The 21,717-nt window shown below is 51.3% G+C and overlaps 1 protein-coding gene across 1 annotated transcript in view; it reads left to right on the plus strand.

Moving 5' to 3' along the window:
• The window catches only part of MYBBP1A (MYB binding protein 1a), a 225,258-nt gene that overhangs the window by 56,159 nt on the left and 147,382 nt on the right, over positions 1-21,717 (plus strand). The window contains exon 9 of the mRNA XM_075336367.1: positions 12,382-12,671. Within this exon, the coding sequence (XP_075192482.1) occupies positions 12,382-12,671 (290 nt within the window). The remainder of the gene's footprint in view (positions 1-12,381; positions 12,672-21,717) is intronic.

Consider the following 21,717-nt stretch of genomic DNA (forward strand, 5'->3'; position numbering starts at 1 on the left):
GGAAGAGGAGTCGGAGTGGGACGAGTACAAGAATGTGGGGTCTTCTCCCTCACTCTCGGTTTCGGAGGCAATATGGTCATATGCCTCCTGGGCTGAAAAAAGTCGTGGTCGGGATGAGCGGCGCAAGTGAGACATTGTGTAGGGTGTGTGGGGCGTGGAAAAAAAACAAAAAAACCCAACAAACTAAACTTTATTAGTGTGTGTGTGTGTGTGTGTGTGTGTTTCTTTATTTTCTTTGAGTAGACAAATAAAAAATCTAGAAAGAAAAAGAAAATGACTAGATTTAAAATTTGGAATCATAAAAAAGAAACATACTAAAAAGGCGTCCGTAAAAGAAAAAAAAAAAAATCCTGCGCTAAACTGAGCTCGGACGCAGATCCGTGATATGCATCATGGATCTGCGCTCGGCGGATAAGGTGCAAAAAGCAATCACTGATACGGGAAAAAAAAAAAAAAAATCCTGCGCTAAACTGAGCTCGGACGCAGATCCGTGATATGCATCATGGATCTGCGCTCGGCGGATAAGGTGCAAAAAGCAATCACTGATACGGAAAAAAAAAAATCCTGCGCTAAACTGAGCTCGGACGCAGATCCGTGATATGCATCATGGATCTGCGCTCGGCGGCTGCAGGACGCACAGACAGATGAAATACAAAAAAAAAAAAAGCAACAAGGGAAAAAAAAAAAAAATTATACTCACAGGACCAGCAGGAATATCAGTCACCAGACTGCAGAAGGAAGCTAGGACCCAGGGAGGACGCAGATGAGTCTGGATGATGAAGCAGTCAGACACTCAGGCAGGAGGATCCAGACAGCGGCAGCAGCAGGTGAGGGGACGACAGGGGGGGACAGGAGAAGCCGAGGGGGGGACAGGAGAAGCCGAGGGGGGGACAGGAGAAGCCGAGGGGGGGACAGGAGAAGCCGAGGGGGGGTTTACAGAGCAATCAGAGTGGGGGAAGGGGCAGATCAGGCAGCGCCGGCTGCAAAGATCAGGCAGCAGAAGGTGGCGACGGCAGCAGAGATCGGGGGGGCAGCAGAGATCGGGGGGGGGGCAGCAGAGATCGGGGGGGGGCAGCAGAGATCGGGGGGCAGCAGAGATCGGGGGGGCAGCACAGATCCCGCGGCGGCTGAGCTAAGGTCGTGCACCGGGAAAGGTGGCAACGGAAGCAGAGATCGGGAGGGGGCAGCAGAGATCGGGAGGGGGCAGCAGAGATCGGGGGGGCAGCAGAGAGCGGGGGGGGCAGCAGAGATCGGGGGGGGGCAGCAGAGATCGGGGGGGGGCAGCAGAGATACGGGGACAGCACAGATCACTGGGGAGCAGCGGCGGCTGCAAAGATCAGGCAGTGGAAGGTGGCGACAACAGCAGAGATCGGGGGCGGGGGGGGGTTGCAGCAGAGATCGGGGTGGGGGGGGGGGGGTGCTGGGGGCACCAGAGATCAGGGGGGGGGCAGCAGAGGTCGGGCACCTGGAAAAACAGCGGCGGCAGCACAGATGAAGTGGCGGCGGCAGCAGGGATCAGGCGAAAGCGAAAGCGAAAGCAGCAGCAGCAGCGGGCAGCGTGGCACTACAACTCCCAGCGGATGCAAGCGCAGAATGGCTGGGGGAGGGGTCTCCAGGCTAAAACAAGCCTTGGGAGAGCGGTCACCGCCAGGTCAGACAGCCCCCTTTGCACGCTGATTGGAGCGATTGCATGTCATAGCACGATCGCTCCAATCAGTGCTGCGGGGGGGGCCACGGTGTCTGCTTGCTTCCAGCTAATGATCGGAGCTGCTGCAGCTCCGGTCCTAGCTGGATTTTACAGGATCACACCATTTTTGGCATTTTTTTTTGCCGAAAACAGCGTGATCAATGTGATTGGCGGTTCCGATTTGAACAGCCAATCACATCGATCGCCTATGGGGGGTGGCGATGCCACCCCCCCTGGGGTCAAGCAAAGGTCCCCTGCTGTAAGAAACAGCAGGGGACATCATTTGAAAGCCGTTGCTATGGCCACGGCAATCAAATGAAGTTTAGGCAGTAAAATTACGTCCCTGGTCGTTAAGTCACGTTAAAATAGGACGTAATTTTACTGCCCGCGGTCGTGAAGGGGTTAATCCCTAGCCATGGTAATGCCAGCTGGGGGTTGGTATTTCAGCCTGGTATTGCCGTATCATTTAGATGTGGCAATCCCGGTAAATTACCAGCTCTTCCCGGAGGCGTGATGCGGTGCCAGTCGGGGTAATAGGTTTGTGATCGCATGGACGTCTATGAGATACCAGCATCACAAACCTGTAAATGAATGGAAATAAACACACACAGAGAAAAATCCTTTATTTAGAATAAAGTACAAACGTGCCATCGTTCACCACTTTATTACCCCAACACCCTCCAGCGTAATCCACACGTCCCACGGCGACACATCCGGCTCTGCTACATGTCACAGATAGCAGCCGTAAAGCACGGCTGCCAGCTCTGAGTGTAGACACTGACTGAGCAGAGGCTGTGACAAGCTGGGCTGTGACATCCTCCTCCGCAGCTCCTGCCCCTCCCCTCCTCAGTGCCGGTCTGCCCCCCGCAGCAGAGGTCCGCTCTCACTGACCTCTAGCAGCGACACTCGCATGACACTCAGATCTGCTGTACTGCCAGCGTGAGCCGTGTATCATGCGAGGGAATCGCATCGGTGCACGCGGAGACAGACAGCGGAGGAGATTGGGAGATAGTGCTCCCTCTATCTTCTCCGCTCCTGTGATGCGATTGCAAGATCGCATCACAGTCACATGACCCTCGGCTGACACCCGCAGTAGAGGGTCATTTGCATATAGCTTCCGATGCTATCGCATCGGAAGCGGTACGGAAGTGTACAAGAGCCCTCAGAAGTGTGCGGGTGATGCAATGTCAGACTCGTGCGGGTCTGACATGACATCACAAGGCAAAGTCTGCCACTGTCTGAACATGAGTGTGCATGTACCTAGAAACACATGCATGCTCCTGTCAGATGTGTGTGCGGCTGTGCTGCGATGTCAGACTTGGGAGAGTCCCTCACAAGTGTGACTGCTGCCTAAGATAAACCGCATGCGTTTTTTTTTTATTTAAATGAATAATTAAAAAAAAAAAAAGACGTGCTGTCCCCCCCCCCAATTTTCATCCCCAGCCATGATAACGCCGGCTAGGAGCTGGTATATTCTCAGCCCGCAGCCGCCCGGTATTGCCGCATCTATTAGATGTGATGTGTGATATCGGCTCATCTTGATTGCCCTGGTGCGGTGGCAATCAAGGTAATAGCAAGGGTTAATAACAGCGCACAGCTGCTACTAAACCCTAGGTTTGTGATCGCACGGGCGTCTGTGAGACACCCGCATCACAAACCTGTAAATTACAGTAAATAAGCAAGACACAGAGAAATCCTTTATTTGTAATAAAGTACAAATGCAGCCTCCTCCTTCACCACTTTATTACCCCAACACAGCCCTCCAGCTCCGGCGTAATCCACACGAGATCCAGCAAAGCCACATTCAGCTCTGCTACATGTCAGAGCGAGCAGCCATAGAGCACGGCTGCCCGCTCTGAGTGCAGCCCATTACTGAGCCGCGATAAGCGATGACTGCACGGCAGAGCTGTCACAGGCTGGGGGGCATGTCAGCCAGGAGCCAATCACAGATGAGAGGACGGCCTGTGGGAGGGGAAAACACGGAAAGCTGTGTGTATGCGATGGACAGTACAGGAAGTGAAAGCGCGAACCGGAAGTAGTGTGCCGCCATGACACAGAGTCTCTGTAAGTATGAAACTCTAATTTATTTCTGATTTTGTTCATTTTTATTAATTGCCGAATCCGGATCGTTGTCTTGCTAAATTCTCCTAAAAAAGGGGGCTGAAAGCCCGTACTTACGAAGCGCTCACTGATATCCTAATCAGGCACGAATACTAAGATTCTTTATAGCAAGATACTATTTATTTTAATAGCACATGAATAATCAATGGTACATAGGCATTAGAACTACTTTATAGTCATAGAATCTTATACAATAACAGAAATATGCATCAACATTACCGTTACGTTGTAGCAATCCTTTCTCATCGGAGAGACTCGATTAGTGAGAAGGAAAACAATCCGGCCTTTGTATCACAGGAGCAATGCGTCCACTTTGAGCGTCCTGGAAATGTCCCTAATCTCACTAAGCAAATTCTGTATTTTTATAGGAAACTTTGTACATCGTGTGCACCGAGTATTGCATTGGTAACCAGCATGTGATTGCTGAGTCATGGTCATGTAACCTGACCACACGGGGCTGTGGGCACCAGTAGCTTCCTGCACATTTTGTGAAATTTTGCAATGAGCCGTGAATTTTACATGCCAGTTTTTTTACACATGTTTTTAGCTAACCACGAGTTTCCTGTAAGTTGAACTGTAAAGGTTCCTTCCTCATAATCGTGGTTTGTTCAAGACCTGTCTAACACGTACGCTTGGTCATAGTGAAATAGGGTCAGCCAGAAGACATCTCTCTGATACTGATTTTGGATGGATCAAATAATACCTGTGATCACTATCTTTTGATTATGATCCCTATCTAATCACACTCATTCTTTCAGTCATATCACATTGGTATCACAAGCGTGCACCCGGAATCCCGCGCCCGGCTGGTTGCGACACAGATATAGCGCTGAAACCACGCGGATCCGGACTTTTACAGTCCGGATCCACTCAGCACTAGTGAGGATACAATAGGTGAGGACAGAGCTGATTGCACAGTGGTGTACTGGACTGAGGATTATTGTAGGTTATAGGCTTGTTGGAAGAGGTGGGTCTTCAGGTTCCTTTTGAAGCTTTCCTGGGTAGAAGAGAGTCTGATATGCTGTGGTATAGCGTTCCAGAGTATAGCCTTATAGCTCTCCAGAGGTAAGCACGGGACAAATCTTATATGTGATTGTGGGAAGAGGAGATAAGTGAGGAGTAGAGAAGGAGATCTTGTGAGGATCTGAGGTTGCGTGCAGGTAGGTACCGACAGACTAGGTCACAGATGTAAGGAGGAGACAGGTTGTGGATGGCTTTGTATGTCATGGTTAATGTTTTGAACTGGAGTCTTTGGGCAATGGGAAGCCAGTGAAGGGATTGGCAGAGTGGCGAGGCAGGGGAATAGCGTGGGGAAAGGTAGATTAAGCGGGCTGCAGAGTTTAGGATAGATTGGAGGGGTGCAAGGGTGTTGGAAGGGAGGCCACAGAGCAGGAGGTTGCAGTAGCCGAGGCGGGAGATAAGGGCATGTACTAATTGTTTTTGCGGATTCTTGGTTAAAGAAAGCACGGATCCGGGAGATGTTTTTGAGTTGTAGTTGGCATGAGGTGAAGAGGGCTTGGATGTGCGGCTTGAAGGATAGAGCAAAGTCTAGGGTTACTCCAAGGCAACGAGCTTGTGAGACTGGGGAGAGTGGGCAGCCATCAACTTTGATGGATAAGCTTGTCGGAGGAGTTAAATGACTGTGAGGAAAGACAAGGAATTCTGTTTTGTCCATGTTAAGCTTAAGGAATCGTGCAGTGAAGGATGAAATGGCAGACAGATATTGTGGGATTTTGGTTAGTAAGAAGGTAATGTCAGGTCCAGAGAGGTAGATCTGTGTATCATCAGCGTAGAGATGATCCTGAAAGCCGTGGCACTCTATGAACTGTCCCAGGCAAAAGGTGTAGATGGAGAACAGCAGGGGTTCAAGAACTGAACCTTGGGGGACACCAACGGATAGAGGGTGGGATGAGGTGGTGTGAGAATGGGAGATGCTGAAAGTTTGGTTGGTTAGGTATAAAGAGTTCCAAGATAGGGCCAAGTCCACTCCTTTGTGTGAAATGTTGCAGGGAGCACCTGGAGGTGGATGGTTTATGGTGAAGTGATGTTTCTTTGTCGCTCCATTGGGAGACCCAGACAATTGGGTGTATAGCTTCTGCCTCCGGAGGCCACACAAAGTATTACACTTTAAAAAGTGTAACCCCTCCCCTCTGCCTATACACCCTCCCGTGCATCACGGGCTCCTCAGTTTTATGCTTTGTGTTGAAGGAGGCACACATTCACTCAAGCTCCCATTTTAGTCAGCAGCAGCTGCTGATTGTATCGGATGGAAGAAAAGAGGGCCCTAACAGGGCCCCCGGCATGCTCCCTTCTCACCCCACTAAGTCGGCGGTGCTGTTAAGGTTGAGGTACCCATTGCGGGTACAAAGGCTGGAGCCACATGCCGTTTGTCCTTCCCCATCCCTTAGAGGCTCTGGGAGAAGTGGGATCCTAACCGGTCACCATTCACTGGGACCGGGCTCCCTCCGCAGCCCCTGGGGGAATCTGACGGACAGGAGACTGAGTATCATCAGGGACAGGCCCTGCATCTATAAGGTACTCTGTGTCCCCTTGGGGACGGTGCATGGAGTGCCTGTGTTACAGACGCTGCAGCGGCTGCTGTGTTTTTGTGACGACCGGGACTACTGCGCCGACCGCGCCTGTTTGCCGGCCGCGTTATTAAATTTAGTCCCCGGCTTCTGCGGCCTAGTACCATAACTCCCGCCCCCGGGCCTGCCAGTCAGGGGTAAGGGCGGGACGGTCGACTGGACGTCGGCAGTGAGGGCTGGAGCATACTTAGGTCTTCTCCTCCCCCCTCACTGAGCACTGTGGGGCACCAGATTCCCGCACATATTTACAATCACTTCTGCCGGTGGAGGATTTCAGAACGAGCTCTACAGCTCTGGGAGGCCCAGGCAGGGAATCTGGTGGACACACAACCGCTTTGGGCGGTCGGTAAGCCACACCGGTTACCCGGTGCTGGCCCCCCTTGGGTGCCGAAGTGTGTGTGTGTATATATATATATAATATAATATATATATATATATATATATATATATATATATATATATATATATATATATATATATATATATATATATATATATATATATATATATATATATATATATATATATATATATATATATATATATATTTGTATACATTTTCTCTGTTCGGCCGCATTGTTTTGCTTTTGGCTATATACCCTCAGTGATCACTCTCAGAGGAGACTACAGCATGTCGTCCGCAAAGAGCAAGGGTGCCAAGACACAGGCTTATTTTGCAACCTGTACCTCTTGTGCGGCTATGTTACCTGCAGGTTCCACCTACCCTCACTGTGTGCAATGCTCGGCCCCTGTGGCACTCACTCAGCCGCAGCCTCGGGCACTGGTGGGACCCTCGGCTCAGGTAGAACCGCCGGCTTCCACTGTCCAGGTGGCAGGGACAGAGTTTGCAGTTTTGGCTGAGAAACTCTGAGTCACTTTCACAATCCATGGCTCAGTCTATGGACAGATGGTCTGCTAAGATACTAGAAGCCTTGCAGTCCAGATCGGTCACACAGGCCCCGGGCACTGTGAGTTCATCGCCCCCAGGCCCCTCTCGGTCGGTGCAGCAGAGTGCTCCTGGGGTGACACCTAGGTCCCACGGGGAGGACTCCGACACGGACCGCAGTCCCAGACCAGCTAAGCGGGCTCGCTGGGAACCTTCCCCGGCTTCATCACGCTGTTCGGGGTCGCAGCATGAGGACTCTCTGGAGGATGAGGCGGAGGTCGCAGCTCAGGGCTCTGATCCTGACGTTGCTCTCAATCTTGATACACCTGAAGGGGACGCCATAGTAAATGACCTTATAGCGTCCATCAACCAGGTGCTAGATCTTTCTCCCCCAACTCCACCTATAGAGGAGTCGGCTTCACAGCAGGAGAAACACCAGTTTAGGTTTCCCAAACGTACAAACGTACAAACTTCAGAGATGCTGTCCAGAAGCACAGAGCATTTCCGGACAAGCGCTTTACTAAGAGCCTTAATGACACACGTTACCCCTTCCTCCCTGACGTAGTTAAGGGTTGGGCTCAGTGTCCCAAGGTGGATCCTCCAGTCTCTAGACTGGCGGCTAGATCTGTAGTATCAGTGGCAGATGGTTCATCGCTCAAGGATGCCACTGACAGGCAAATAGAGCTCCTGATGAAATCCATCTATGAAGCCATAGGCGCGTCTTTTGCTCCGGCCTTTGCAGCCGTGTGGGCACTCCAAGCTATCTCAGCTTGTCTGTCTGAGATTAATGCAGTCACACGTACCTCTGCTCCGCAAGTTGTGTCTTTGACTTCTAAGGCATCGGCCTTTTCGTCCTACGCCATGAACGCCGTCCTGGACTCAGCGAGCCGTACAGCGGTAGCGTCCGCCAATTCGGTGACAGTCCGCAGGGCCATGTGGCTACGCGAATGGAAGGCAGACTCTGCTTCCAAGAAGTTCTTAACCGGTTTGCCATTTTCTGGCGACCGTTTGTTTGGCGAGCAATTGGATGAAATTATTAAACAATCCAAGGGTAAGGACTCGTCCTTACCCCAGTCCAAACCAAACAAACCTCAGCAACGAAAAATTCAATCGAGGTTTCGGTCCTTTCGGCCCTCAGCCAGGTCCCAATCCTCCACGTCCAACAGGTCAGAGAAGGGCCAGAGGAACTCTTCTGCATGGCGGTCTAAGTCACGTCCTCCAAAGACCGCCGGAGGAACCGCCTCCAAGGCGGCCTCCTCATGACTTTCGGCCTCCCCAAACCGCATCCTCGGTCGGTGGCAGGCTCTCCCGCTTTTGCGACGCCTGGTGGCCACATGTCCAAGACCGATGGGTGAGAGACATTCTGTCGCACGGTTACAGGATAGAGCTCAGCTCTCGTCCTCCGACTCGTTTCTTCAGAACATCTCCGCCCCCCGAGCGAGCCGATGCACTTTTTCAGTTTGTGGCACTGCCTTTCGGCCTGGCGACAGCCCCACGGGTCTTCACCAAGATCATGGCATCCGTGGTGGCGGTCCTACACTCTCAGGGCCACTCGGTGATCCCTTACTTAGACGATCTCCTAGTCAAGGCACCCTCCCGGGTGGCATGTCAACACAGCCTGACCATTGCTCTGGAGACTCTCCAGAGGTTCGGGGGGATCATCAATTTCCCAAAGTCAAAATTGACACCGACCCAATCACTGACTTTCCTCGGGATGGAGTTTCATACTCTCTCAGCGATAGTGAAGCTTCCGCTGGACAAACAGCGTTCGCTGCAGACAGGGGTGCACTCTCTCCTTCGGACCCAGTCACACCCCTTGAGGCGCCATATGCACTTCCTAGGGAAGATGGTGGCAGCAATGGAGGCAGTTCCCTTTGCGCAGTATCATCTGCGTCCACTTCAATGGGACATTCTCCGCAAATGGGACAGGAGGTCGACGTCCCTAGACAGGAACGTCTCTCTTTCACTGGCAGCCAAAACCTCTCTTCAGTGGTGGCTTCTTCCCACTTCCTTGTCGAAGGGAAAATCATTCCTGCCCCCATCCTGGGCTGTGGTCACGACGGACGCGAGTCTGTCAGGGTGGGGAGCGGTCTTCCTCCACCACAGGGCTCAGGGAACCTGGACTCCGACAGAGTGCTCCCTTCAGATCAATGTTCTGGAGATAAGGGCAGTGTATCTAGCCCTAAAGGCGTTCCATCGGTGGCTGGAGGGCAGACAGATCCGCATACAGTCGGACAATGCCACGGCGGTCGCGTACATCAACCACCAGGGCGGCACACGCAGTTGTCAGGCCTTCCAAGAAGTTCGGCGGATTCTGCTGTGGGCGGAAGCCACAGCCTCCACCATCTCCGCAGTTCACATCCCGGGCGTAGAAAACTGGGAAGCAGACTTTCTCAGTCGCCAGGGCATGGACGCAGGGGAATGGTCTCTTCACCCGGACGTGTTTCAAGAGATCTGTTGCCGCTGGGGAACGCCGGACGTCGACCTCATGGCGTCTCGGCACAACAACAAAGTCCCGGCATTCATGGCACGGTCTCAAGATCACAGAGCTCTGGCGGCGGACGCATTAGTTCAGGATTGGTCGCAGTTTCGACTGCCTTATGTATTTCCTCCTCTGGCACTGCTGCCCAGAGTGTTGCGCAAGATCAGGTCCGACTGCCGCCACGCCATCCTCGTCGCTCCAGACTGGCCGAGGAGGTCGTGGTACCCGGATCTGTGGCACCTCACGGTGGGTCAACCGTGGGCACTCCCAGACCGACCAGACTTGCTGTCTCAAGGGCCATTTTTCCATCTGAATTCTGCGGCCCTCAACCTGACTGTGTGGCCATTGAGTCCTGGCTCCTAGCGTCCTCAGGGTTATCTCAAGATGTCATTGCCACTATGAGACAAGCCAGGAAACCAACGTCCGCCAAGATCTATCACAGGGCTTGGAGGATCTTCTTATCCTGGTGCTCTGATCGGGGTTTTACCCCCTGGCCGTTTGCCTTACCCACTTTTCTTTCTTTCCTTCAATCCGGAATGGATAAGGGTTTGTCGCTCGGCTCTCTCAAGGGACAAGTATCGGCGCTTTCCGTGTTTTTTCAAAAGCGTCTAGCCAGGCTTCCGCTGGTCCGCACGTGCCTGCAGGGAGTTTGCCACATAGTCCCACCTTACAAGCGTCCGCTGGAACCCTGGGATCTTAACAGGGTGCTAACGGCTCTTCAGAAACCACCTTTTGAACCGCTGCGGGATGTCTCTCTATCACGTCTTTCGCAGAAGGTGGCCTTCCTAGTGGCAGTCACATCACTTCGGAGAGTGTCTGAGCTAGCAGCGCTGTCATGCAAAGCCCCCTTCCTGGTTTTTCACCAGGATAAGGTGGTTCTCCGTCCTGTTCCGGAATTTCTCCCTAAGGTGGTATCCCCTTTTCATCTCAATCAGGATATCTCCTTACCTTCCTTTTGCCCTCATCCAGTTCACCAATGTGAAAAGGATTTGCACTTGTTAGATCTCGTGAGAGCACTCCGGCTCTACATTTCTCGCACGGCGCCCCTGCGCCGTTCGGATGCGCTCTTTGTCCTTGTCGCTGGCCAGCGTAAGGGTTCGCAGGCTTCCAAGTCAACCTTGGCTTGGTGGATCAAGGAACCGATTCTTGAAGCCTACCGTTCTTCTGGGCTTCCGATTCCTTCAGGGCTGAAGGCCCATTCTACCAGAGCCGTGGGTGCATCCTGGGCATTGCGGCACCAGGCTACGGCTCAGCAGGTGTGTCAGGCGGCTACCTGGTCGAGTCTGCACACTTTCACGAAACACTATCAGGTGCATGCCTATGCTTCGGCAGATGCCAGCCTAGGTAGGCGAGTCCTTCAGGCGGCGGTCGCCCACCTTTAAGAGGGGGCCGTTTTTCGGCTCTTTTTATCGAGGTATTCTTTTACCCACCCAGGGACTGCTTTTGGACGTCCCAATTGTCTGGGTCTCCCAATGGAGCGACAAAGAAGAAGGGAATTTTGTTTACTTACCGTAAATTCCTTTTCTTCTAGCTCCTATTGGGAGACCCACCACCCGCCCCTGTTCCCTTCGGGCTGGTTGTTCTTTTGTGTATACATGTTGTTCATGTTGAATTGTTCTTTTGGTTCATGGTTTCAGTTCTCCGAACATCCTTCGGATTGAATTTACCTTAGACCAATTTATAAGTTTCCTCCTTCCTGCTTTTGCACCAAAACTGAGGAGCCCGTGATGCACGGGAGGGTGTATAGGCAGAGGGAAGGGGTTACACTTTTTAAAGTGTAATACTTTGTGTGGCCTCCGGAGGCAGAAGCTATACACCCAATTGTCTGGGTCTCCCAATAGGAGCTAGAAGAAAAGGAATTTACGGTAAGTAAACAAAATTCCCTTCTTTTTCCACTTCTGGATTATAGCCCCAACAGTGCTCACTGGAACCTTTTAGAATTTTTATTCTGTTACCAGTGCCATCAGTATGTTTTGCAACAATAAGGTTGCGAAGGTCCTTAGACAGCTCATTGGTTTTATCCATCATGAGATGTTTCTTGTGTGGCACCTTGGTAATGAGACACCTTTTTATAGGCAATTAATTGAACCAACTGATATAATTTTTCATTGAGTGGAAGGATTTCTTTTTAATTACTGGTACATTTTTATCTTCATGACTTTTTACATTCTCTTTTTCTTCATGTGTTCCATACTTTTTGCCTATGTCATTTTTCATTATTATACATAATTTAATTTATGGTTTGATTTCTTTTCCTGTTTATATTGAAAGGGTTGTTAAAGAACTGTGGTGATGAATTCATGTCAATAGCTCCTTTAGAAATATATTTAATTAGATAATTGGTGATGTCCTTGAGTCGTACATCCATCTTCTCATGGGCTACAGGCCTAAAGTGGCTTATGAGAGTAAATGTCAGGGCTCCTGTGCCCCTCTGCAGTATTGAACCATATCTGTGTCCTCCTGATACTAGCATGCACGCTAACATTTCAAATTCTGATTAAGAGACTAGGTGACACCACGCTATAATCCAAAACGCAATGTAATGTGATTAAAACATAACATTTTGCAGCTGCCGGCCGTCCTTTTGAATGAGCCATACTTTTTTTCCCGCATACAGCCTGCAGATCGCTTTAAATTTGCACCAGAGATGGAAACTTATGTTGACGCTTTTTTGGAAAACTGTGATGATCCCGAGAGGCAATGCACAGTTCTTATCGGCTTCTCCTCACTGACTAACCAAGGCTGCCCAGTGGTGCCCAGCACATGGAAGGTGATGAGACATGTACAACCAGCTGCTCTGAAGAAATATATAGACTGGCTGAAGAGCATGTTTCTTATGCCAGACATCGATTCCTGTCTGAATTTCACCACCAAGAGACAGAGGGAAAACCAAGAGCAACCAAACAAGTGAGTGAGAGGTGGTGGTGTTTTAGTTTTAATTGTGGAAACCTTGACTCCTCATGATACATATATGACCTGAGAGATTCAGCGGTTGCAAAAGTATTTGACAAATTGTTTACTATGATGTTACGTTCACACATCCATGATGTATGGACTGGCCTAGGGTCTACTAATCTAAATTCCGCAACCTCATGGGCATCAATGAGTCGGTGCAGTTGAAAATCTGTCAGTAGGATCACCACACCTAAGGCTAGTTTCACACATCCGGCTTTTCGCCGGATACGGCGCACTCCAGTACAGTGTATACAGTACAATGTTAGCGCAACAAGCTATGGTCAGATGACAGCATGTGACCAGAGCATGTGATCTGGAAGTTGTTGCACCGCCATTGTACTGTATCACACTGTACTGGAGTCCGCCGAATCCGGCAAACCGGAGAATAGCCGGATGTGTGAAACTAGCCTAAGCCATCTATATGTGCATGTAGGTTGTAGAAAGCTGACTAAAATGATACCTTGATATCTGCAATCCAATGTCTTATTCCAAAGAAAATCACATTTTTCTTATGTTAAATTACCTTTTCCAGGTAATGGGGTTGATACTGCCTGGAAGATAACTCAGCCACCAGAGCTGCTTATAAGTAGGACGTGTTACCAGTAAGATATGTGACTGCCGCTCTCTTGATCTTGCTGCAGATGATGACTGACACATCTGCAGGTTCCTCTCCGCTTCAGCCTCCATCTCACAGGCTGACAGGGTTACAATATTGTTGCAATACAGCAGAGCTATGAGAGCTGCAGCAAATGTGTTTGTAAGGAGACAAAGGTCTACTGTCCTCTGATAGTTATATGTCTCACACTGGTAATGCCTCCTTTTATTAAAAATGAGCTCCTGAGGCAGATTCTCGTGTAGATCAGTGTCCGGCCCATAGCCTGGAACAGCTCATTACATATAAGAAAAACATGGATTTCTTCATCGTTCCTATGAGAGACCCAGACCATGGGTGTTTAGCTTCTACCTCTAGAGGACACACAAAGTACTACACTTAAAAGTGTAGCTCCTCCCCCTGAGCTTATACACCCTTTGGTGAGCAGACCCAGCCAGTTTATCGCTTTGTGTTCAGGAGGCATACATCCACACATGCATTCTCATATGATTTTTTTCCTTTTGGAACGAGATGAAGAGTTTGGGTCCACGTCTGGACCCCCGGCATGTCCCTTCTCACCCCACTGTGTCAGCGGTGTTGTTAAGGTTGATTCCTAGGCTGGAGCCTTACATGCCGTGCTCCTTCACCATCCCTCCTGGGCTCTGGCTTGAAGTGGGAGCCAGCACGGTCTCCATGCTTGGCAGGAGACCGGTCTCCATCCGCAGCCCTTCAGGACCCTGCTGGACAGGAGCACTCATCCCCAGGGACCTGGCCCTGCGTCTTAGAAGCTAAGTACCTGAGACGTTTATATTTCGGGGTCCCTGTACTTTATTGTTGGGGGAGAGTGTGTTTATTGCATTTACTGACATTTCCGGCGGGTTCTCTAGCTGTTGCCTGAGAACCGCGCCGATGGTGCCTGCGCGTCGGCCGCGCCGCTCAAATTTAGGCCCCGGCTTCGCCGGAGGCCTAGTTTCGGTTTCACTGCCCTCGCATGTCACTCATGCAGAGGGACAGTCTCTGCTCCTCCCGGCGGCCGTTCTGTACAGGGGAGGGACACTCCCCACTGCAGTGTGTGTCCCCTCCCCTGTAGGTCTCTATGGCCCTCCAGATCCCGCTCCTCAAGCAAGTCCCGCCCCCTCTCTTCGCTCCGGCGGCCATTTTCTCAGCGTTCTCTCTGCATTCAGTCTTTGCAGCGCTGGTCTGCAGCATCCCTGCTGAGGTGCTGTGCTTGGAGGTCCGGGCTTCGGGATCTGGAGGGCACACAACACCGCTCTGCACAACACAGCGGTCTGGTAAGCCACAACCGGTCTCCGGTTGTGGACCGTCTGTATATACTCTCTGGGGGTCATTCTCTGGCAGAGCCCCCACTCCAGCAGCATGTCTCACACGAGGAGCAAGGCCCCAAAGCTTTATTCAGTATGCACTGTATGTAAGCTCCTGCTGCCTGAACCGAGCACCTATCCACTTTGTGATGCCTGCTCTAACTTGGTGCCACAGCCTGGAGTCTCACCCCCAGTGGTCTCTCAGGCTGCTCCTGCTTCTGTGGCTGATCCCCCGGCTTGGGTAGAATCCTTTTCTAGGTCTATCTCCCAGTCCTTTGCTGAGTCCATGGGACTTCTGTCCAAGACCTTGCTGAGTATGCATCAGCCCCCTTCACAGGGTGCCTCTGCTGCTAGGGCTCTTTCAGGACAGGAGCTCACAGAGGATTCATCATCAGGGCCCAGACCCCGTCCTCCTGAGAAGAGACGCAGGGTTCCCTCTCCCTCCTCCTCCAGTGGCTCTGATTCCAGAGCTGACTCGCAGGATGAGGAGGATGCCTTTACAGGGGGCTCAGAGGCTAACTCCATGTACCCCATTGATCTGTCCGAAAGTGACTAAGATCTTAGTGACTTGATTGCTTCTATTAATTCTGTACTGGATCTCAATATGCCAGTACCAGAGGAGCAACCCTCTATGGCAGAAAAGCACCAGTTTACCTCGCCTAAGAGAGCAAAGAGTGTGTTCTTTAACCACTCCAGTTTGCAGGCCGCTGTGACCAAACCCAGGGCCTGTCCTGACAAACGCTTCCCCAAGCATGGTTCTGATGACCGTTTCCCCTTTCCACCTGAGGTGGTCAAGGAGTGGGCTCACTCCCTAAAGGTAGACCCTCCGGTGTCTAGGCTCGCAGCCCGGACCGTTGTGTCGGTGGCTGATGGCACTTCCCTTAAGGATTCCACTGACCGCCAGATTGACCTTCTGGCCAAATCCGTATATGAAGCGGCGGGGGCCGCGTTTTCTCCGACTTTTGCAGCAGTGTGGGCTCTCAAAGCCATCTCTGCTTCTCTAGAGGAGATGCATTCCCTCACTAGGGAATCTATGCCCGAAATGGATGCCTTAACTTCCCAAGCTTTGGCCTTTTCATCCTATGCCATGTCTGCCATGCTGGAGGCTTCTCACCGCACTGCGGTGGCTTCGGCTAATTACCTCGCTATCCGCAGGATCTTGTGGCTTCGAGAGTGGAAGGCAGATGCTTCTTCAAAGAAGTACCTTGCTGGGCTCCCTTTTGCTGGGTCCCGGCTGTTCGGAGAACAGCTGGATGAAATTATTAAGGAAGCTACTGGCGGGAAGAGTACTTCCATGCCACAAACCAAAGCCAGGAAACCTGCCCAGGGTAGGAATCAGTCGAGGTTTCGCTCCTTTCGTTCCTCCAACTGGTCGTCCTCTAAGCCCTCGGCCTCGTCCGCTAACTCAGCCAAGGACCAGAAATCCAACTGGCGCCCTAAAGCGCGTCCACAGAAGACCGCAGGAGCTGCTGCCACCAAGGCAGCCTCCTCGTGACTATCTGTCCGCTCCAGCGACGTCCTTAGTCGGTGGCAGGCTCTCCCACTTTGGCGACGCTTGGTTTCAACACGTCTCCGATCAGTGGGTGAGAGATATCATCTCCCACGGCTACAGGATAGAATTCTCTTCCAGTCTGCCAAACAGATTTTTTTTCTCTCAACTCCTCCCTGTTCCAAGGCCGCCGCCTTCTCACAGGCCGTGGCAGCCTTGCGGGCCAATGGAGTGATTGTACCGGTTCCCGCTCGGGAACGGTTCAGAGGTTTCTACTCAAATCTCTTCCTAGTTCCCAAAAAGGACAGTACCTTCCGGCCCATCCTGGATCTGAAGCTTCTCAACAAGCATGTTCAGGTGCGGCCTTTTCGCATGGAGTCTCTGCGATCAGTCATTGCCTCTATGTCCCAAGGGGATTTCCTGGCATCCATCGACATCAGAGATGCCTATCTGCATGTGCCAATTGCAGTGTCTCACCAGCGTTGGCTACGTTTTGCAGTAGGAGAAGATCATTTCCAATTCGTGGCTCTTCCCTTCGGGTTGGCCACCGCCCCTCGGGTATTCACCAAGGTCATGGCAGCAGTGATTGCAGTTCTGCACCTCCAGGGGTTGGCAGTAATTCCTTACCTGGACGACCTTCTAGTCAAGGCTTCATCCAGCGCAGATTGTCAGCGGAGTGTCTCGCTCACTCTCTCCACTCTGGCTCAATTCGGGTGGCTGGTCAATCTGCCCAAATCCACTCTGACTCCGACCCAGAGTCTAACGTACCTAGGGATGCAGTTCGAGACCTTGTCGGCACTTGTGAAGTTGCCCTTAGTCAAACAGCAGTCCCTTCAGCTAGCGGTGCGCTCTCTGCTGAGGCCCCGCCGTTATACCCTCAGGCGGTTGATGCAGGTGCTGGGTCAAATGGTGGCGTCCATGGAGGCTGTTCCCTTTGCCCAGTTCCATCTGCGCCCCCTGCAGCTGGACATTCTCCGCTGTTGGGACAAGCAGCCTTCCTCCTTACACAGGTTAGTGGCTCTGTCGCCACAAACCAGGAGCTCTCTTCAGTGGTGGCTTCGGCCTCTCTCCCTGTTCCAGGGGCGCTCCTTCCTGGCCCTGTCCTGGGTGATTCTCACCACGGATGCCAGTCTATCCGGCTGGGGAGCGGTATATCTCCACCACAGAGCGCAGGGCACTTGGACTCCGTCCGAGTCAGCCCTTCCAATCAATGTGCTGGAAACCAGAGCCGTGCTTCTAGCTCTCCTAGCTTTTCACCACCTGTTGGCGGGCAGGCACATTCGAGTCCAGTCAGACAACGCGACAGCGGTTGCCTACATCAATCACCAAGGCGGGACACGCAGCCGCCTGGCAATGTTGGAGGTACAACGCATCCTTCAATGGACGGAGGACTCAAAGTCCACCATATCCGCAGTCCACATCCCAGGCGTGGAAAACTGGGAGGCAGATTATCTCAGCCGTCAAACCGTGGACGGTGGCGAGTGGTCCCTGCACCCGGCAGTGTTCCAGTCAATCTGCCGCAAATGGGGCACTCCGGACGTGGATCTAATGGCATCCCGTCTCAACAACAGGGTTCCCGTTTACGTGGCTCGCTCCCACGACCCTCAGGCATTCGCCGCGGACGCACTGGTTCAAGACTGGTCCCAGTTTTGTCTGTCCTACGTGTTTCCCCCTCTAGCTCTCTTGCCCAGAGTTCTGCGCAAGATCAGAATGGAGGGCTGTCGAGTCATCCTCATTGCACCGGACTGGCCCAGGCGAGCTTGGTATCCAGACCTGCTCCATCTGTCCGTAGAGATGCCATGGCATCTCCCGGATCGTCCAGACCTGCTCTCACAAGGGCCGTTTTTACGCCTGAATTCTGCGGCTCTCAAATTGACGGCGTGGCTCTTGAGTCCTTGATTTTGACGACTTCTGGTATTCCCCCTGAAGTCATCTCCACTATGACTCGGGCCCGTAAGTCTTCCTCCGCTAAGATCTATCACAGGACTTGGAAAATGTTCCTGTCATGGTGTCGCTCTACTGACCATCCTCCTTGGCCATTCTCCTTGCCGACCCTTCTGTCTTTTCTACAGTCCGGTCTGCAGCTAGGACTGTCCCTCAACTCTCTCAAGGGACAAGTCTCGGCTCTGTCAGTACTGTTCCAGCGGCGTCTCGCTCGGCTGGCTCAGGTCCGCACCTTCATGCAAGGCGCGTCTCACATCATTCCGCCTTACCGGCGGCCCTTGGATCCCTGGGACCTTAATTTGGTTCTCATGGTTTTGCAGAAACCCCCCTTTGAGCCTCTTAGGGAGGTCTCTTTGCATCGTCTTTCTCAGAAAGTGGTCTTTCTGGTGGCCATAACTTCCCTCAGGAGAGTCTCTGATTTGGCTGCGCTCTCTTCAAAGTCACCTTTTTTAGTTTTTCATCAAGACAAGGTGGTTCTCCGTCCGACTCCAGACTTTCTTCCTAAGGTGGTCTCTCCTTTTCCACCTTAACCAGGACATTACCCTACCTTCCTTTTGTCCGGCTCCTGTTCATCGCTTTGAAAAAGCGCTGCATACTCTGGATCTGGTGCGGGCGCTCTGGATCTATGTGTCCCGCACCGCTTCTATTAGGCGGTGCACCTCTCTTTTTGTGCTAACCACAGGTCGGCGCAAGGGTCTCTCTGCTTCTAAGCCGACCTTAGCCCGTTGGATCAGATCGACCATTTCGGACGCCTACCAGAGTTCTCAGGTGCCTCCCCTGCCGGGGATCAAGGCACATTCGACCAGAGCTGTTGGTGCCTCTTGGGCTTTCAGGCACCAGGCTACGGCTCAACAAGTCTGTCAGGCTGCCACTTGGACTAGCCTACATACCTTTTCGAAGCACTACCAAGTGCATGCTCATGCTTCGGCAGATGCGAGCTTGGGCAGACGCATCCTTCAGGCGGCTGTCGCCCATTTGTGAAGTTAGGTTCTGCCTACTTCTTAGTTTTTCTGTTTATTTCCCACCCATGGACTGCTTTGAGACGTCCCATGGTCTGGGTCTCCCATAGGAACGATTAAGAAAAAGAGAATTTTGTTTACTTACCGTAAATTCTTTTTCTTATAGTTCCGTAATGGGAGACCCAGCTCCCTCCCTGTTGCCTGTTGGCACTTTTCTTGTTTCGCGTGTTATCACCGGCTGTTGTCGTGGACAGAGTTTCCGGTTGTTCCGGCTATTGCTCTGTCCTACTTGTGGGTGGCTATTCTCCTTCAGCTTTTGCACTAAACTGGATGGGTCTGCTCACCAGGGGGTGTATAAGCTCAGGGGGAGGAGCTACACTTTTAAGTGTAGTACTTTGTGTGTCCTCCAGAGGTAGAAGCTAAACACCCATGGTCTGGGTCTCCCATTACGGAACTATAAGAAAAAGAATTTACGGTAAGTAAACAAAATTCTCTTTTTCTCAGAAATAAGATTTAAAGTCAAGGTGCCTCGTTTTTTATTTTTGTATTCATAGTGATTATGAAATAAAGTATTTTTAATAGAAAATTAAAATCACTACTTAGTTTTTATTTAATTCTTGTTTTACTGAAGCACTGGGGGCTGCCATCATGGATTTGGTGTTTGTAACTACAGTTACTCACCTCCTTTTATGGCAGCCCCCTGTACATTCACTCTGTTGGTCGGACTCCGACTCTATACGTAATACAGAACAGCTCCCTGCTGTGACCTGGACACGCCCCCTGGGCTGTCCAAATCACAGCAGAGGGAGGAGATCAACACCATGTTCGTGCAGCTCACAGCTATGCTATGTACTGCACTTTCCCCCTGTCACCTGTTTGCCCTGTGTGAGTACAGACGCCACTCCCTCTGCCGCCGCTGCTACAGTCTTCAATGACGCTCCCCCCCCCACCCCTGCTCTGCTTGCTGCAGCGGGCGTGCATGCAGAGCATTGCGTGAGTACCAGCATCCCTCCCCCCGCCGCCGCTGCTACAGTCTCCAATGACCCCCCTGCAGAGCTGTGTATCTAATCCTATCCTATGGGATATTGTCTGCTGAGCTGTGTATCTAATCCTCTCCTGTGTGATACTGTCTACTTATCTAATCCTTTTCTGTGTGATTTGCTATATCTAATCCTATCCTGTGTCATACTGTCTGTTGAGCTGTGTATCTAATCCTATCCTATGTGATATTGTCTACTGAGCTGTGTATCTAATCCTCGCCTGTGTGATACTGTCTGCTGAGCCGAGTATCTTATCCTCTCCTGTGTGATTCCGTCTGCTGAGCCATGTATCTTATTCTATCCTGTGTGATACTGTCTGCTGAGCTGTATATAATCCTATCCTGTGTGATACTGTCTGCTATGCTGTGTATCTAATTCTCTCCTGTGTTATACTGTCTGCATAGCTGGGTATCTAATCCTATCGTGTGATACTGTCTGCTGAGCTGTGTATCTAATCTTATCCTGTGTGATACTGTGTGCTGAGCTGTGTATCTAATCCTATCCTGTGTGCTACTGTCTGCTGAGCTGTGTATCTATTCCTATCCTGTGTGATACTGCCTGATGTCCTTGGTGACACTTTAGACATTTGTGGTCACCAGCAAAATGTCTTCGCACTGTGTCCCTACATTTCATCTTCCCTTATCCCTATGGAAACACCCAGATTGGGAGGGGGAGGTGACATCACACAAAGTTGAGCAGATTCTGCCCACTTTACTGCAGCTGTAATTCAGGCTATTTCTACAGTGGGATTTCTGTAGGATTTCAGCAGCTGCTCCCCCTAGTGTTTAACAGTGGAAAATATCAAACTTTTTAATTTTTTTTTTATATTTTGCTCAATTAAAAACAAATAATATTTAAACAAAACCATAATACTCTACAATTTTTCAGTTATTGAATTTTTTTTTTTTTTTTTTTGAAACGACACCTTCCCTTTTAAGATTGCAGATATCAAGGTATCATTTTATTCAGCTTCCTATGCCCTACAGGCCCATATAGAGGCTTAGGAGGATTGATCCTACTGTCGGATGCCCTTTAACCCCTTCAGCCCCCAGCCTGTTTTCACCTTAAAGACCCGGCCATTTTTTGCAATTCTGACCAGTGTCACTTTGACAGGTTATAACTCTGGAACGCTTCAACGGATCCTGGCGATTCTGAGATTGTTTTCTTCGGCGCTCCATTGGGAGACCCAGACGATTGGGTGTATAGCACTGCCTCCGGAGGCCACACAAAGCAATTACACTAAAAAGTGTAAGGCCCCTCCCCTTCTGGCTATACACCCCCAGTGGGATCACTGGCTCACCAGTTTTCTGCTTTGTGCGAAGGAGGTCAGACATCCACGCATAGCTCCACTGTTTAGTCAGCAGTAGCTGCTGACTATATCGGATGGAAGAAAAGAGGGCCCATACTAGGGCCCCCAGCATGCTCCCTTCTCACCCCACTTGTGGTTTGTAAGGTTGAGGTACCCATTGCGGGTACAGAGGCTGGAGCCCACATGCTGCTTTCCTTCCCCATCCCCCTGAGGGGCTCTGAGGAAGTGGGATCTTACCGGCCTCCAAGCCCTGAGGCCGGGCTCCGTCCACAGACCCATTGAACCTGCTGGATAAGGAGCCGGGGGTACCGTTCAGGGACAAGGCCCTGCAACTTTCAGGTAC

The sequence above is a fragment of the Anomaloglossus baeobatrachus genome, chromosome 2 (genome assembly GCF_048569485.1).
Source record: "Anomaloglossus baeobatrachus isolate aAnoBae1 chromosome 2, aAnoBae1.hap1, whole genome shotgun sequence".
Classification (NCBI taxonomy): domain Eukaryota; kingdom Metazoa; phylum Chordata; class Amphibia; order Anura; family Aromobatidae; genus Anomaloglossus; species Anomaloglossus baeobatrachus.